At 37.1% G+C, this 19,754-nt stretch overlaps 1 protein-coding gene across 9 annotated transcripts in view; it reads left to right on the top strand.

The window, feature by feature from the left end:
* The window catches only part of Arv1 (ACAT-related protein required for viability 1), a 215,427-nt gene that overhangs the window by 163,651 nt on the left and 32,022 nt on the right, over positions 1 to 19,754 (top strand). For all 9 annotated transcript variants that reach the window (XM_090399706.1, XM_090399699.1, XM_090399701.1 and 6 more), the window contains one exon: positions 713 to 776. In XM_090399706.1, coding sequence (XP_090255832.1) covers positions 713 to 776 — 64 coding nt within the window. The remainder of the gene's footprint in view (positions 1 to 712; positions 777 to 19,754) is intronic.

The raw sequence follows: 19,754 nt of genomic DNA, 5'->3' as shown, positions 1-19,754 counted from the left end.
GGTCTCTTGAGCACCTTCACAGAATGTTCTAAACTACAAAACTTATTTTATAAATACTCAGTATTTCATTCCATATATAACCAACATTCCCTTGAAACTGAGGCATGTAAGCATGCACAAATCAGTCAGAAAGGGAGCGCACATGCTTAGTAACTGTGCACACAAAATTTTTGCTTTCAGAATTTCTTATTTACAATAACTTCAGAATGTACTGTAAAAACAATGATAAATATGATAAATGATACTTTTCACTTATTTTATTAGCATATTCTCCAATCCAGTGTTACTTAACCCATTCCTGCATAATACACTAATTAGTTATTTTTAGCTTCTACTGTGTGAATGAACTGATGCTGATGTCAGCAAGTTGTAGAGGCATTATTTGTTTAGACTGTGTACTGTCCAGATAGTAGAGTCAGTTGAACTTGTGCAAATGGTGATGGATTTTTCTAACTGCAGATTTAAGTGAATTAATTTAGTGTTTGCAGTTTTACAGGTAGCTAGATATTAAAAGGAAAACATTAATATGAGAAATATTACATTAGTGCACACGTTGAGTCTGAGACTGAAAACTTAAACAAATTGTTTTTCATCTGCACATGGGCCAGCAAAAATTAGAGGGAATATTGTATATAACATTCTAGTTATATGGAATGAATAAGAGCAAGAACTATAAAAGTTTTACTTGGTTTATTCCTCTGGTTTATTGTAGAATATGCAGTCTTTGTTGTATCAATCATTGTTATGAGCTACATTTTCCAAGAAAAAACTTACAAGTAAGTTTATTCATTATTTAATTTTGTAAAAAGTTTAATGTATACATAATATTTCAGAAGTAAAAGTCAGTTAAAAATCTTATTTATTTAATACAATAGTAGCATTTACTTTATTCTGCATTATTGTTGATAGCATGCATGAAAACCAGGCAAAACAAATTGCAGTATATTCCTTTTAAGATTTTTAATCCTGGAAAATGCTCATAAAAAAAAAGTCACTTTTTTTTTTATTTTTGTATAAATGAATAGAAATACTTATTGTATCTGCCTAGTTATTACTGCATGATCTGAAGATATCAGCTATTGATGTTTAAAATAATCTACTGAATATAATGACTAATTAATTTAAAAATAAGAAAGAAAAGTGCATTATCTCAATAAAAGAAGATTGGAGTTAAGCAGTTTCCCAAAATTTAGTAGAAACAATCATTTAAGTGTGATTTGTAGTAAGTACCTTACACTTTTTTTCTGTAGACTGAAGAGTCTGAATTTCATTATTTGTGAAATCTAGATTATAGGAAACAGAGGGAGTCCTTTTTTTTGTTGTTGTTGTTTTTTTTACCATAATCAATATTGTTGGCAATGGAAATGGCACATTAGCCAATATTTGTTAGTTAATCTGTTAGCTATATCCTCTGCAGCAGTTGCTTTCATACCATTCTCTCCATAATCATTCTTTTTTTTTCTGGCTACATATTGAAAGAACTCCCTAGGATTCTTTTTGGCTTCATTAGCTAAATGCTGCTCATACTTCACTTTTGCTACCCTTAACAACCAAGTCACCCCCCCCCCTTGCCTGTTCTTTGTAATCCTCATGGAATTGATTATTATCACTCCTCTTATAGTGCCTCCATAATATCCACCTACCTACCCTATTTGACCTTCTGACCCTTGGAATACATTTAAACATTGCTTCTACTAGACAATTCTTGAATATCCCCCAAGTTGCATTGATCTTCTTTCCAGCTAACTCCTCATTCCATTCTACACCTGCAAGCTGTCTCCTGAGCTCCTCATAATCACCAACCTTGTGGTTCCACATATACCCTTTCCTCACAGTGCTGGCAACCACCCAGATAATTACTTCATGGTCACTCTCTCACCAAGTGGAGGTTGATTTGACACCTCATTTATAATTACATTCTTTGATGAGATTATCAAATACAAGACCCTCAATCCTCATGTGCCCTCTGTTACATACTGTCTGAGGTAGTTGTCCCTCAAAAACTCAAGAAACTCAGTTTTTTTACTTCCAGTTGCTATCTCATCATCCTAGTCTATATTGCCATAAGTAAAATCGTCCATAATGATCACCCTTTTCTTATTTGCTTGGCTAATTTGATTATACATTTCATGGTCACCATCATCCACATTACCAGGTCTATAACAACATCCAGCTAAGTATTACATTCTGTTCACTTCTATCTCACACCATTATTGTTAAGATTAGGGTGGTTGATTAGAATTTTGCAAGCCTCTTTAAATTTGCACTTACAACATATTTTAGTGTGATATAACAACCTGTTCACGATATGATATGATGAACAGGTTGAACAAATGAACAAATTGATTACTGCTAATTATTCAACAATTTCAAAGTGCTAGAAAGAGTACAAAAACATAACATAAACATTAAGTTCCATATCCTAGTGCAGATATTGCTTCTAATCATAATCTACTGGTGACAGAGTTAAAACTTAGACTGAAATCTGGAGTCAAGATCTGAATCAAGTGATAGCACTTATCAAGAACGATGTTGTCCTGAGGGTTGATGAATCATGTGACAAATTAAAATCTCTCTTCATATAGAAATGTGCCATTACTTTATGTCCTGATAAAGCAGTAAAAAAGAAAGATTGGATAACTGATGAAATTCTTTCTCTCATGGTTCAATGTAGATCATATAAAAATCATAGTCTAACAAAATATAAAGAGGTTAAGAAAATTATTAAAAACAAGATCAAAGAAGCAAAAGAAATCTGGATGAATGAAAAATGTAAAGAAATAGAATTTCCACAGGAAAAGCATGACAGTTTTAATCTACACAAAAAGCTGAAAGCAACCTCAGATATATTTAAAAAAACAACAACTATGTAGCCTTTGAAACAAAAGGGGAGAAATAATATTCAAAAAGGATGATGAAATATATAGAAGAACTCTTTATTGATAACAGACAAAACCTAGAAAATACTTATGAGCAGATGGAAGGTCTGTGCATTCTAAGATCAGAGGTAGAATATACGCTGAATTCAGCTAAAAATGGTAAAGCTTTAGGTCCTGATAGAATATCAGCAGAAATAGTAAAGATATTAGAAGGTGACAACATTACTATATTAGTAAAGCTATTTAATAAGATCTACAATATGGGCATAATCCCTCAATTAAAAAAGCAAATGCAAAAACTTGTAATGACTATAGAATAATCAGTCTAATGAGTCATGTTTGCAAAATATTTCTGAAAATAATTCAAAAAAGAATATATGCAGAAAATGTGCAGACACCATCAGTGATACTCACGGCTTTAGACGTGGTTTGGGAATGAGAGAGGCTCTTTTCTGTTCTCAAATCTCTTTCTAAAAATGTAGTGGCCAAAACAAGGAAGTATTCATTTGCTTCATTGACTTCGAGAAAGCATTTGACAAAGTCCAACGTATTAAAATTATTGAATTATTAAAAAGAATTGGATTAAATGGTAAAGGCATCAGGATCATCAAAAACTTATATTGGAACCAAAAGGCATGTTCAAGTATGACATTATTACAGATTCCATTAACATCAAACAAGGAATAAGGCAAGGATGTGTGCTGTTGCCTATCCTTTTTAACATATGAGATTAAGAATAAATATCATGAAAACTAAATTTGTGGTTATAAGCAAAAAACCAATTCTTAATTCAACACTTTCTTTAAATGCAAAACAAATAGAAAGAGTGACAAAATTTAAATATCTCGGATACTGGTTAAATGAAGAATGCAATCCAGAAATGTAAATAAAAGTTAGAACTGAAATGATAAGAAAAACTTTTTTCCTGATGAATTCAACACTGTGTAACTGCAATTTAAATTTAATGCTTAAAGTACGCTTAGTTAAATGCTGCGTATGGTCTATACTACTGTACAGTGCGAAATTTGGACTTTGAAGACAACATCGATTAAAAAAAAAAAAACTTGAAGCCTTTGAGACATGGTTATGTAGACGAATGTTAAAAATTCCATGGGCAGCAAAAACGTTCAATCAAGAAGTACTGGAACAAATGGAGAAATCATGTGAACTTTTAGATACCATAAAAAGAAGGAAAACTGCATATCTTGGTCAACTACTTCATAATGAAAAATATAAGATACTTCACTTAAATTAAGGGGATATTAAATCCCACATAGTTTTAAAACCGAATAAGAAACTCAAAGATCGGAATCAGAGAGTTTCTTGCCGAATATAGTAAACTATAAAGTGTCGGCGACACTAGCGTTAGCCAATGCAAGTGATCCTAGTACGTAGTACAATACCGGGGCAACTCGTTGCAAAGGTGGGGGAAAATTTAGATCGCTATTCTTAGGTATTTTCCATAATGTAAAAACACATTTCCTAGGAAATGTATGCTGTTATTACATTATGGAGGGAGGTCACTACCCAGACCGGTTTCAGCCTTTTTTGAGGCTTCATCAGTGAGTATCTAGACCTAATACCAAAGTGTATAGCGAAAAGAACTTATGTACTCTGCGAACGAGTTTTCCAAACAGGTGCAACCATTAAGTTACTTAAGTATAAAGAGCTAATAAGCTTCATTTCGGTAATGAAAACATTACTTAAATTAAGGGGATATTAAATCCCACATAGTTTTAAAACCGAATAAGAAACTCAAAGATCGGAATCAGAGAGTTTCTTGCCGAATATAGTAAACTATAAAGTATCGGCGACACTAGCGTTAGTCAATGCAAGTGATCCTAGTACGTAGTACAATACTGGGGCAACTCGTTGCAAAGGTGGGGGAAAGTTTAGATCGCTATTCTTAGGTATTTTCCATAATGTAAAAACACATTTCCTAGGAAATGTATGCTGTTATTACATTATGGAGGGAGGTCACTACCCAGACCGGTTTCAGCCTTTTTTGAGGCTTCATCAGTGAGTAGCTAGACCTAATACCGAAGTGTATAGCGAAAAGAACTTATGTACTCTGCGAACGAGTTTTCCAAACAGGTGCAACCATTAAGTTACTTAAGTATAAAGAGCTAATAAGCTTCATTTCGGCAATGAAAACATTACTTAAATTAAGGGGATATTAAATCCCACATAGTTTTAAAACCGAATAAGAAACTCAAAGATCGGAATCAGAGAGTTTCTTGCCGAATATAGTAAACTATAAAGTATCAGCGACACCAGCATTAGCCAATGCAAGTGATCCTAGTACATAGTACAATACTGGGGCAACTCGTTGCAAAGGTGGGGGAAAGTTATTCTTAGGTATTTTCCATAATGTAAAAACACATTTCCTAGGAAATGTATGCTGTTATTACATTATGGAGGGAGGTCACTACCCAGACCGGTTTCAGCCTTTTTTGAGGCTTCATCAGTGAGTAGCTAGACCTAATACCAAAGTGTATAGCGAAAAGAACTTATGTACTCTGTGAACGAGTTTTCCTGTTTGGAAAAGGTGTTCTTCAAGGTGTACTCTGCGAACGAGTTTTCCTGTTTGGAAAACTCGTTCGCAGAGTACATAAGTTCTTTTCGCTATACGCTTTGGTATTAGGTCTAGCTACTCACTGATGAAGCCTCAAAAAAAGGCTGAAACTGGTCTGGGTAGTGACCTTCCTCCATAATGTAATAACAGCATACATTTCCTAGGAAATGTGTTTTTACATTATGGAAAATACCTAAGAATAGCGATCTAAACTTTCCCCCACCTTTGCAACGAGTTGCCCCGGTATTGTACTACGTACTAGGATCACTTGCATTGGCTAACGCTAGTGTCGCCGATACTTTATAGTTTACTATATTCGGCAAGAAACTCTCTGATTCCGATCTTTGAGTTTCTTATTCGGTTTTAAAACTATGTGGGATTTAATATCCTCTTAATTTAAGTAATGTTTTCATTGCCGAAATGAAGCTTGTTAGCTCTTTATACTTAAATAAGATACTTCAATTGATTATCATAGGGAAGATAAATGAAAGAAGAGGACAAAGGAAGATGAAGAAAACCTTGACTGGCAGACATCAGACAGTAACCTGGCATGAGCTCTGAGAGACTGTTCTGAGTGGCTGAGGATACCTCAAATTTTGCTAAGGTGATCACCGATGTCTGATAAGAGATGGCACTCAAAGAAGAAGAAATGAACAGACAGCTCATTTCTTCCAGTCAGTTCTATGCAGAGTATTCAGCACATAATCAGAAAGGCCAGATTTACCATAGTTATTAAATTTAACCTGTCATTTGTCTTTTTTTTTGTTTGGTTGATAGGATTCGTGAATTCAGTTTCTCCTATATAAGGCAAATTACAGATGCACTAAATACAGTATATTTCAGGGTGGGCCAGGGGAAGAATTGAATCCTTGGAGGGAGTTGAATAAATTCTTTAATTTGCAAGAGATTAAGCTTGTATTTCTGTAGTATTCTGTTTATTTTATCTGATATCCTCTTAATGTATGAAATGGCTACAGTATTCTGTAGTATTCTGTGTATTTCTGTTTATTTTATATGATATCTTTTTAATGTATGGAGTGGCAACAGTTTTATTGTAACCAGTGGCTGTGCCTTCTTTTTGCAAGTAAAAAGTATTTTGCCACACAAAATAACAAGAATGTAGCACATGGGTAAAGAGCAATGTGATATTATTATTATTATTATTACCCAAGACCCCATGGAATCAAAGACTCATCTAGGAGGTCCTTTTATTAAACACATAGCTCATCATACCATGCTTTAAATGCACTCAAATTCTCTGCAGACACCACACTCTCAAGCAAGGCTTTCCAATCATTCACAACTCTGCATGAAAAAACCTGCTTCTCACTCCCCTACTTACATATACAACTTCCAGGGATGACCACTGGTTCTCCCCTGATCTCCCACTATTTGCTGTAGAACCTCTTCAGCATTGATCCTATAACAACCCCTTAATAACTTGTAGGTCTCTATCATATCTCCCCTCCTCCACTTGTCCACCAGACTCTGCAAGTTGCATCTTCTCAATCTTTCCTCATACTCATGGAGAGGGTCCAGAGATGTTGGAGAGGGTCCAGTTGCCTCTGGACCCTCTCCAACATCTCTTCATCCTTCTGTAAACCAGGTGACCAAATCTGGGCACATAAGTCTATGTGTGGCCTAATCAAAGCCTTGTACAATGGAACAAGAATCTCACTACTTCTAAAAGTCAGTGTCCTCTGCATCATTCCCAGAAGCCTTTGTGTTGTCTTCACAATTTTGGCTATGTGTCCCATAAATTTCAGATCCTTATCCGCTATCACCCCACAATCTTTTATTTCCTCCACCTCTAACAGTATATCCTTGTTAAGCATAAATTCTGCATCCCATCTTTGTTTCCCAAATTTTAAAACCTTACATTTTGCAACATTGTACTCACCATCCCCATTCCCAATCACTCAATTTATTCGAGTCTTCTTGTAAGGCCACAACATCTTCTCTACTCTTCGTGGTTCGTCCCAACTTTGCGTCATCTGCAAACAATATTCTCATCTCCATCCAAATCTTCACCAATATCATTAATATACAAGTTAAACAGCAATGTCCCTAAAATAGACCCCCAAGGCACACCGTTAGTAACTTTCCTTTTCCTGGATATCACTCCCCCCCCATACACAAATTGTTGATACCTATCAGATAGCCAGTCTCCAATCCAATGCACCAATCTAATGTCCAACCCCATCTGCTCTAGTTTGACTATCAACTTATCATGAGGTAATCTATCAAAAGCCTTTGCAAAATATAAGTATATTACTGTGTGTCCTTCTCCTCTGTCCATGGGAGCAGTCACATTATTGTAATAAGTAAGTAGATTACTATAACATGACATCCCTTTAGCAAATCCATGCTGTCCATCAAAGTTAATACCATTGCTGTCAACCCATTTCTGGACCCTAGTTCTCACAGGTCTCCAACAACTTAACTACAACACCTGACACACAGATAGGCCTATAGTTTGAGACTTCAGTTCTATCACCTCCTTTATGAAGTAGCACAATCTTTCCCTCCTTCCACTCCTTAGGAACTTGACCGAGTGCAAAACTCATATTAAAAAAAATGTCAAGGGCCACGTCAATTCCCTGGCACATTCCTTCAGAATATGTAGTGATATATTATCAAGTCTCACAGCCTTATTTACATCTAGTTTGCTCAATTCCCCATACACCTCTTGCTCACTTATAGTCAGCCTCTCTCTCTTACCCATCATCAACTGCTCTCAATCTCTCCATGAAGTCACATTCACAAGATTGAAAGACCTTTATGAACTGCTCATTAAGTATCTCCACCACACCTTCTGCAACAGCTGTCTTTATACCATTTTCTCCAATTAGTGTCATCCTTCCATAATCGTTCTTTCTTTTGCTGGCTACATATCAAAAGAACTCCTTAGGATTCTTTTTGGCATCATTAGCTAACTGCTGTTTATACCTCTCTTTAGCTACCCTCACCAACCAAGTCACCCACCATGCCTGGTCTTTGTAGTCCTCATGGAATTGGTTATTTCCACTTCTCTTATGCTACCTCCATAATGCCCCTTTTCTCTGTATCACATGCTTAATCTCTTTAGTCATCCATTTCACACCTATCTTATTTAACCTTCTCACCCTTGGAATACATTTAGACATTGCATCTGCTAGATAGTTTTTGAAAATCCCACAAGCTGATTGATCTGTTTTCCAGCTAACTCCTCATTCCATGCTACACCTGCAAGCTGTCTCCTGACCACTTCATAATCACCCCCCCCCTTGTAGTTCTACATATAATATACCCTTTTCTTACAGAGGTCCTCACACTACTGGCAACCACCCATGTAATAATCTCATGGTCACTCTCACCAATTGGTGGGTGATTTGACACTTCATTTATAATTACATTCTCTGATGAGATGACCAAATCCAAGACCCTCAATCCTCGTGTGCTCTCTGTCATACTGTCTGAGGTAGTTATCCCTCAAAAACCAAGAAACTCGTTTTCTTTACTTCCTGTTGCTATCTCATCATTCTGGTCTATATTGCCATAATTAAAATCGTCCATAATGATCACTCTTTTCTTATTTGTTTTTTCTTGGTTAATTTTATTATATTTCATAGTCACTACCATCCACATTTCCTGGTCTATAACAACATCCAACCAAGTATTTCATTCCATTCACCTCTATCTCACACCATACTGCCTCAAAACTACCGGCACTATATCCCTCTTGCATCTCTACTTTGTACGGACATAACTCTTTCTCTGTCATCAATAGCACTCCCCCCCTCCCTTTTTACCCCTTCTATCCTCACGAAACACATCATATCCTTCCATCTCTATTCCTGTCAGGATGTCTTCCTCATCTAATCTTGTCTTGCTTATTCCAACAATTTTTTGGTGAACAGACTCAATTAGTGCAACTATTTTGTCTTCCTTGTTTCTTACACTTCTTGCATTTGTATATAAACACAACAGCTCATTCCTGGGTCTACAGCGCTAGTTCCACTGATAACACTTATTCGATGTGATCTCTCCATGCTAGACTGGTCAGGCCATTTCCCTTTCTGCTTATTCATTTTAGAACCCTCTTCAATTCCAACTGTTTCTTCTTGATACCAGGACATCCCATCCCATTCCTGTCTACACATGCCCTCATATCCTCTTGGAGCATCCACCTTTCTCACGCTGTGTACCCCTGTCCACTCTGAGCCTCCCCGTTTCCCTGTTCAACTTACACACCCATTCTCTCATTTTCCATACTCATGCCACTTACTTCCTCATTCGTAACCACCTCTTCAATCTCTCCTGTCGTACTCTCCTGCTTTTCCACATCACTTCCCACTTGATCTCATTCATTCTCTATACTCACTTCTCTACCTTCCATCAACAGTCTCTCCAAGTGACTCACACCATAAACACTCAAATGCAGTCCATTGCTCCCATACAGTTCACTTTGTCCTTCAAATTCATTTCACACATTAATAAATTGTACTTCCCTCTCCTCACACATTTCAGCCAACATACCATTCATAATCCTTGCTCTCCTCCTCATCTCACCACAGTCATACCTAGCAACATGCTTATTACCCTTCCTGTCATGCTATTCTCTTTTATCCATCTAAGCAGCCTCCTGATATCCATTCCGACGTGCTCTTTGTCATCTGTCAAGTCATTCATACCTATTAAAACCATTAACTCCTTGATGGATATTGGACTGGAATTTGTCCTGTCAATTGTGTTATTGATTGAGACATTTGCGGAAAGGGCAGAGATATCAGAACTGACTAATGAACCACTTTTGTCAACTGTAATGTCCTTAATTTTGTTTACAAAGTGTTGTGTGTTTTGCATATAGAAAGGAGAATGACCTACCAAATTCTACTGTTTTCTTTTTTATTCTGATTAGTTTGATTATATTTCATAAGCTGATAGGTGCTAATTTGTCTGAGACTAATTGATTAATTTTTTTCAAGGTAAGTTGTTTGGTTTAAAATAACTGTTGCTCTGCGTTTATTGGCTCTGGTAAGTAAAATATCCTGATTTGCTTTTAAGATTTTGCAACTGCTCATTCACTTTTACTGAGGTTGCTAGTTGTTGCTTTAGTATTATTTAAAATGTTATGGGTTTCTAATCATATTTTATCAGCTATGATAGTTGGGAGAAATCTTATGCTTCTTTCGCATAAGATATAAAATCCAGTATATTAACTGTCTAGAGTGCCACAGCATAGTTTTGCCCTTTGCTAAGTGGTGAGAGTTCATCACTGTTCAGGGCGTGGCTTGAAAAGTTAATCACATGACTGATTATGCAAGGCAATTGGTTGCTTCCGTTATCACTGGCTGGTGATTGACTGTTTTCCCAAGTCATTTAATGATGAGGAATTTAAAATTATCCATTAGCTGTTTAAATTTTTTATTATTATTATTAGTAGTAGTAGTACGAGCAACTCCAAGGAGTCCGTAGACTCATCGAGGGAGGCCCTAACATCATGTCAAGAACAACTATTCAACATTCACACAGTATCTCTCGTACTTCGCCTTGAACTCATTTACAGTCATGGCACCCACAACAGACTCTGGCAGCTTATTCCACTCATTCACCACTCTCCAAGTAAAAAACCTAGCTCTAACACTCTTGCCAACCACACTCTTGCCCAGCTTTCATGGATGGCTCCTAGTCCTCCCATCACCAGTCCTATTCTCAAAAATATCTTCTGGGTTAATCTTATAGAAAACCTTCAGTAATTTGAATATCTGAATCATATGACCCCCTTTTCCGCCTATCAACCAATTTCTGCAATCCACAAATCTTCGACCTGTTCTCATAAGGTTCATTCCATAGACCTGCTATCATCTTGGTCACTCATCTCTGGATGCTCTCCACCTCCTCACCTTCAAGAAGAAACCCTGGTGCCCAAATTTGGGCACAGTAGTCTAGGTGGGGTCTTATCAAGGCTCAATACAGAGGAACAATAACCTGTTTGTCTTTGCTTGTCAAAGTGTTTTTCAACAACCAAGTGATTTGACGAGCTGATTTAGTCACTTTTGCAATGTGCCTAAACTTCAACTCCCTATCCACCAACACTCCCAAATCCCTGCCCTCATCAATCTCCTGGAGTACATTTCCACCAATGTGGTATACTGCTGCGAATCTTTTCACTCCAAAATGCATAACCTTACATTTAGCCACATTAAATTGACATCCATTCTCCTTAGCCCAGTCCTGCAAACTATCCAAATCATCCTGCAAAATTTCGACATCATGTGCATTCACTATTGCTCTACCCAACTTTGCATCATCAGCAAACAAATGAACCGTTCCTCTCAGATCCTTTCCTATGTCGTTAATGAACAAATTAAACAGTAGTGGTCCAAGAACAGAACCCTGCTGCACACCACTAGTCACAGGCTGTCTTTTTGACTCTACTCTTGAATAAACCACTCTCTGATATCTCTCCATCAACCACCCTCCTATCCATCTCACCAACCCTATATCCATCCCCATATGCTGCAGTTTACTGATTAGAATTTCATGTGGTATCCTGTCAAAGGACTTAGCAAGGTCCAGTAGAATCACTGCAAATCACTGCTGAATCACAGTTCAGCCGTCACTGTGTTATAAAACGTGAGCAAGTTACTGAGGAATGATCTGCCCTTCACAAAACCATGCTGTCCCCCTCCATACAGTATCCCATTTTCATCTATCCATTCCTGTATTCTCCTCTTGACTATTTTCTCCAAGACCTTGACAACAATTCCTGATATGCTGATCGGTCGGTAATTTACAACAGCAGTCTTGGAACCACCTTTATGCAGTGGAACTATTTTCTCCCTCTTTCCATCCCCTCTGGACTAACCCAGACCCGAGACTCAAATTAAACAAAATGGTCAAGGGCACTGACAATTCTTTAGCTGCTTCATGTATGACACGAGCTGGTATACCATCCAATCCGACAGATGTATTGACATTAAGGTTTTGTAATAGATTATTCACCTCCACTTCATTCACCACAATTCCCGTATAAGCTGTTGGCTCTTTCATTCCTGCAGTGTCACCACCTGGATGATATACTCTTGCAAAGTGCTCGCTCAGTAATTCTACTATATCAACTGATTCGGTTACCTCCCTACCATTGGCATTCTTTAAAATCATTCTGCCATATACATTTTTTCTTTTACTTGCAACATATCGAAAAAACTGTTTGGGAATCTCTTTAGCCTGCATAGCTAATTTTCTTTCATAATCCGCTTTTACTTTTCTTACCACACTCGTTACCCTTCTAGCCTGCACTTTATATCGTTCATGTGCCTGCAGGTCACCTTTCTCCTTAAATTCCCTCCACAGTTGTTTCTTTTTTTACAGCTCAAGCTTAATGGTGTTATTCATTCATTTAACCCTTACTTGACTTACTATTCGGACTTTAGGTATACAGTCAGACATTGCCTCCTGCAAACACTCCTTAACCCACCTCCCATGCACTATCAACATCCAGTTTTACATGCCATGGCACTGAAAGAAGCAAACTCCTAAGCTTGTCATACTTACCAGCCTGTTAATTCCACATGTGCCCTGTCTTAATTGAAAATTCCACACATTTAGCCACGTCTGAAGTCTAGACCCTATGATCACTCTCACTCACCAGTTGGTGGCAACGTGGTCATATTCATTACAGCCAAATTCTCAGATGCAATTACTAGGTCAAGCACTCTCTGACCCCTAGTATTTTCCATTACATGCTGTCGCAGATAGTTATCCCTTAATAACTGCATAAAATCCAATTCCTTCCTCCCATGTGTTCTCTCTCCTCCTTCCAATCAGTGTTACCATAGTTGAAATCCCCCATAATAATTACCCTCCTTCCACTCATTGCTTCTATTTGCTTATGCATACTATCTCCACCATCTATTCCATCACCTGGTCTATAGCAGCACCCAATTGTATATTTTGTTCTGCTAGCTTCAATCTCACACCAAATAGCCTCAAATGTGCTCTTTTCTCTATCCTGCGGTGCAACTTCTATTCTTCTTGGCTGCAGTTCATCAGCTATCATCAATAACACTCCTCCCCTTATTTTATTCTCCTGTCCCTCCTGAACACACTATACCCCTCACATTCAATCCCACTAGCTATATCATATTCTGTCAGACATGTTCCACTAATGCCAATAATCTGTTTCCTGGAAGAGCCAACCAAGGCCCCTGGCATCAGTATACATGAAATGCAGAAACTCTTTAGTCCCACCCCTGTTTTGATGCCTTATACTAACTATCCCATTCTGATTTGTTGTCCTTCGTACTTGCTCGGGCATATTAGACACATTCATACACTCAACTGCCTCCCTAGAGTCTGCATATCTACTTCCAACCCCCCCCTTAATAACTCTAGTTTCCCTGATTCTGCACTTCCACTTCATTCAACAACACTTTTTCAAGTCTCCACACACCAAATCCATTCAAATGCAAACCATCCATCTTATATAAATCCTTTCGCCCATCAAACTCACTCCACATGTCCACAAACTCCACACCACTCCTCCTGCATAACCTGTGCATAGATTCATTTGCAATTATGGCCCTCCTTCTCATCTCTTCTCTGTCATACCATGGTAACAGACTCACTATCCTAACTCTCTCACTCTTTTCTTTTGCTACCGCTAGTAAGTCCTTCAAGTCCTCTCTCATAGCCATTTTATCTCCATTTAAGTCATTCATTCCCACCACTACTATCATTTCTTTCACCCTCTGCTTTTGCACTCTGATAGACTTACTTACATCCTTAATTTTTGCATCCGGTAAGTACGATTTTGACACACTCTCATCTATTACACCTCTTACTAAAGAATCTCTGTACAACACTCGCTCCTTCATTTTTCTTGCACTCACTACCATACTCTTATTTTTCTTATCATACCACTATTATCAGTATCATATCATACCATTATTATCATATTGCAATTTTGCCACTGTTTCAATCTAAGAAATTTGGCTATAAGTTTTACTCTGAGTCCAGGATATGTTTAACTGAGTTGTCAATAATCCTCTCCAGGACATCCCAAATATTGGGAGTTAAATAGCTAAAAAGTTCCGATTTTATTAGAACCTGATTTTGACAAATGCTAAGTTTTTGTGAGTAGTTTGAATCTGCTCTCTGAGCATTGATTTTTCCATACAGTTATAAATTATTAGAGCTTTTGCTGAATTGAATTTCCTTTATTAGAATCTTTTCCTTTAATGTTATTCAGCTCCTGATCATGTCTTGAATATTCTGCATAGAATTGACTGAAAAGCAACCGGTTCATTACATCATGCTGAAATGTGGTATGAGTACAAATTTAAAGAGGCCTGTGAAATTCTAATCAACCACTCTCATCTTAACAATAATGATGGTCTAAAAATCTCAGGAATATGGATGGATATATTCTACCCACATAACCTTTTATTCTAAGAGTTAATTATAAATTATGATCTGGACTGTAGTAATCCAGGAGCTTAACCTTACTATAACAAGCCTTGTTAAATTATTGATTAAGCCACTACTATTGCTGTATTAAAAGTATTAATATGAATTTTTTTTCTGACTATGTTATAAATAGGTTATAGCTTTGATATAGGGTAACTTTTTTTGTTTGTTTGTTTTCTTTTTTTCTCCCATTAGAGATCAGGCCAGTAGAATAACGGTTGATCAAATTATTGTCACTTTAGCATACTGTTCGAAATGTAATATAGCTTGTCTCTTCTCTTTATGTATATGTGTATACTCGTAACACCTTAATGTGTTATGAGCCACTGAGTAACCACTTTGAAAGGGTATAGTGACCTCATCCTAGTGAGGTTACTGCTTTAACATATGTGACAGACACTAATGTGGGAACAGAGGGGTTGACTTGGAGGTTCTTAGAATATTGCAGACTCTCAATGTAAATACAGCTGTGGGATTAGATGGAATATCAGCTAGAGTTTTGTAAGAATGTGCAAGAGAACTGGCACTGCCTCTGACTAAGCTGTTTAATTGAAGTCATCTCTGGTAGAGTTCTGAGGGAGTGGATAAAGGACAAAATAATTCCCTTCCATAAAGGAGGTTCTAAGAATGCAGTAGCAAATTGTAGACCAATCAGTATCTCAGGTGGTGGTAAAAGTACTAGAAAAATTAGTCAAAAAGAGAATTCAAGAATGGGTAGATAAAAATATGATATTGTGTCAACATGGCTTGGTGAAGGGTCAGTCATGCATTAGTAATTTACTAACTTTTTATAATAGAATAACAGCTGAGTTGAATAAAGGAAATGGCTACATGATGATTTTGCAAAGGCATTTGACAGAATAACACATGGAACTTTGTTACTCAATTTAGAACAAATGAGGATGGATATGACACTGGTTAAGTGGATTAGAGGATGGCTGCTGGACAGATATCAAAAAGTGGTATATGGAGGAGCAGAATTGAGGCAAAAACAGGTGACCAGTGGTGTGCCACAAGAATCAATGCTGGGACCATTGCTGTTTATTTTATACATAAGTGATATAGGAAGTAACCTGAAAGGAAATATTTAGTTGTTTGCTGATGATGCAAAATTAGATAGAGTAATAGTTAATCAAGGTGATGTGGAGAGCTCTTGCAGGACGATTTAAATAAGACTGTCAGTATGAGCAAAAGTTAATGGATGTCAGTTTAATGTGGAGAAATGTCAAGTTAGGCATTTTGGGATAAATAGATTGCAAACCATGTTTCACATTGATGGCACTGCACTCCAGGAAATAGATGAAAATTGAGATTTAGGGGTGGTGGTAGACAGAGAGTTAAAGTTTAGAGGTTATATTGCTTGGGTTGCTAAGAAAGCCCATAAGATTACTTGGCTATTGAAGAACACATTGACAAGTAGAGATAAAGACGTTGTTATTCCTCTTTATAAGGCCTTGATAAACCCACATCTAAAATTACTGTGCTCAAGTCTGGTCTCCTAGGTTTCAATTGCTTAAAGGGTTTTATAGGATTGATGCAGGGGAAATGTTTCAGTACTTGGCTAGAGGGACCAGAACAAGGGGTCAACCCTGGAGGTTGAGTAAAGCTGTGGTTAGTAGGGGTGTGAGGAGTAGTTTTTTTGCTTGGAGAGTTGTGAATGAGTGGAATGCTACTAGAGTCAATAGTGAATGTTTTGTTTGTTAATGGGTTCAAGGAGAGGTATGATAGATTGGGTTTCCTGCAGTGAGTCTTCGGACTCCATGGAGGTGCCTATATAATAATAATAATATGAAGGATGAAACATCAGGAAATTAAAGTAATTATTCTTGACATGGTTGTAGTCTCTATTATTTATCAATATGAATGGAAGATCTTTTGGAAATCTCAATAGGACATATTTAAATCCAATGTTCTGTGATTAAAAAAGCTAAAATTGAGTTTTGAAAACTAATAAGAATGCTCAGCCTCGGACAGATCAAAAATAATAATATTAAACAAATAAAAAAATCTGGCAAATTTAATGTTTTCAAGCATCAGATGATCTGAAGAAAAACCAGTATACTATTGCACTATATTTAAAGTTACAGAAACTTAATCTTAAACTTCACTGAGTACTGTCTGGGTGATATACACCCTATCTCACTGTCATCTGTATAGTAGTGTTTGATTAAGAGGATCAATTAGATGTAATCCTTCATAATCATCATCATCATCATCATCATCATCAAATTCCTGCCTTGTACCCTCAAGTGGTGTATAGGATATGATAGTACTACATGAAAAATTTATATCATTATTAATTTCCTATCTACAATTTTCCAAAACAGTCTGTTACTTGTCAAGACCCCAACATTATCAGATCTTACATTTCTATTGTCTAAGGCACTTTTTACCATATCAATCCACCTACATTTTGGTCTTCCTCTGGGTTGTTTTCCTGCCAACCTGGCAGAGAACACCTGTTTTGCTAATCTTTCCTTGCACATTCTGTTTAAATGACCATACCACCTGAGATTAGCTCTGGTAACACATTCTTGGATGCTGACAATGTCTAGTTCTTTCCTAATATTATTATTATTACCACCCCAAGACCTCATGGAGTCAAAGACTCATCTGAGAGGTCCTTTTATCACACACACAGCTCATCATACTGTGTTTTAAACACATTCAAACTCTTTGCAGACACCGCATTCTCAGGCACTGCTGACAGTGTTTGTTGGTTACTACATCCTGAATGGAGAACCTATAGAACTAGTAAACATTTCAGCTATTTAGGCACAATATCTAGTGAAGATGCCAAATTAAATTTGGAAACAGACAGAATTAGCAAATCTAATATGTAGGAATGATAGAAGAAGAGAGAATAGAAACTGAATAAATTTATTTGGAATAAGAGAGAGGTTAGTCAAAATACTAAACTAGCTCTACTGAACACACTGTGCAAAGGATGCAATTTGTGGCATACCAGGAAGGACAACACATTATTATTAGCAGTGTGTGAGGCCCTCTGTGAGAAAAGGATATATGTGGAACCACAAGGGGGATGATTATGAAGAGCTCAGGAGACAGCTTGTGGGTGTAACATGGAATGAGGAGTTAGCTGGAAAAGAGATCAATGCAGCTTTGGGGATTTTCATAAACTATCTAGTAAATGCAATGTCTAAATATATTCCAAGGGTAAGAAGGTTAAATAAACTTAAGGAATTGAACAACGTAGATAAGAATATAAGCTACAGTAATACACTGTAGCAAATACAAATTTGAAAGACTATTTATGGAATTAACCTCAGCCCTAAGAAACTCTCCAAACCTTAACAATTTTGGTTGTATGCGACTGCACCAAATATGGGAGGCTTACATCAGCAGACCTTCAGCCCAACGGCCAAGAACACCTACTTAGCCCAATAGAGGGCACCATCAGGACTTTTAGGAGAACAATAGCTTCATCTCTTCATTCTCAGTTACTGTGTTGTATTGCCTATGTACATGTGCCTTTTTTTATGAGGATAAGTTCCTTTTGAAAATGGCAACGTGACGTTGCCGAAATATCGGAAATATTTATTAAAGCGTAATTTAATTTATATTCTTATCTATGTTGTTCAATTCCTTAAGTGATTTAGTAAGGTTAAATAAAGTAGGTGTGAGGTGGATGAATAAAGAGATTAAGCATGCAATACAGAGAAAGAGAGCATTGTGGAGGCAGCATAAGCGAAGTGGAAATAACCAATTCCATGAGATCTACAAAGACCAGCCAAGGAGGGGGACTTGGTTGGTGAGGGTAGCTAAAGAGAGGTATGAACAGCAATTAGCTAATGAAGCCAAAAAGAATCCTAAGGAGTTCTTTCCATAGCCAGCAAAAGAAAGAATGATTATGGAAGGATGACATTGATTAGAGAAAATGGTATAAAGACAGCTGTTGCGGAATGTGTGGTGGAGATACTTAATGAGCAATTCATATAGGTCTTTCAATCTTGTGAATGTGACTTCATGGAGAGAATTAGAGCATTAGATGATGGGGAGGAGAGACTGACTGTAAGTGAATAAGAGGTGTATGGGGAGTTGAGTAAACTAGATGTTAATAAGGCTGTGGGACTTGATAATATATTGCCATGTATTTGGAAGGAATGTGCCAGGGAGTTGACACCTGTCTTGACATATTTTTTTAATATGAGTCTTGCACTCGGTCAAGTCCCTATGGAGTGGAAGGAGGGCAGGATTGTGCCACTTCATAAAGGAGGTGATCGAACTCAAGCATTAAACTATAGGCCTATCTGTGTGTGTCAGGTGTTGTGGCTAAGTTGGAGAAGCTTGTGAGAACTAGGATACAGAGTTGGGTTGACAACAATGGTATCATCTTTGATGGACAGCATGGATTTGCTAAAGGGAGGTCATGTTTTAGTAATCTACTTATTTATTACAATAAAGTGACTGCTTCCTTGGACTGAGGAAAGGATACATAGTGATATACTTGGATTTCGCAAAGACTTTTGATAAAATACCTCACAATAAATTGATAGTCAAACTGGAGCGAATGGGGTTGGATATTAGATTGGTGCATTGGATTGAAGATTGCTGTCTGATAGATATCAACAAGTTGTGTATGGGGGAGCGATGTCGAGGAAAAGGAAAGTCACTAGCAGAGTGCTTCAGGGATCTGTTTTAGGTCCATTACTGTTTAACTTGTATGTTAATGAAATAGGTGAAGATTTGGATGGAGATATTCAGTTGTTTGCAGATGATGCAAAGTTGGCACGAACCATGAAGAGTAGTGAGGATGTTGTGATCTTGCAGGAAGACTTGAATAAATTGAGTGATTGGGCACGGAAATGGGGATGCGAGTTCAATGT

Source organism: Typopeltis vanoorti, chromosome 10 (assembly GCF_054136105.1).
Source record: "Typopeltis vanoorti isolate ZY-2024b chromosome 10, IOZ_Tvanoo_1.0, whole genome shotgun sequence".
Taxonomy (NCBI): Eukaryota; Metazoa; Arthropoda; class Arachnida; order Uropygi; family Thelyphonidae; genus Typopeltis; species Typopeltis vanoorti.
Note: the sequence above shows the minus strand (reverse complement) of the source record. Positions and strands in the feature narration are given on the sequence as shown.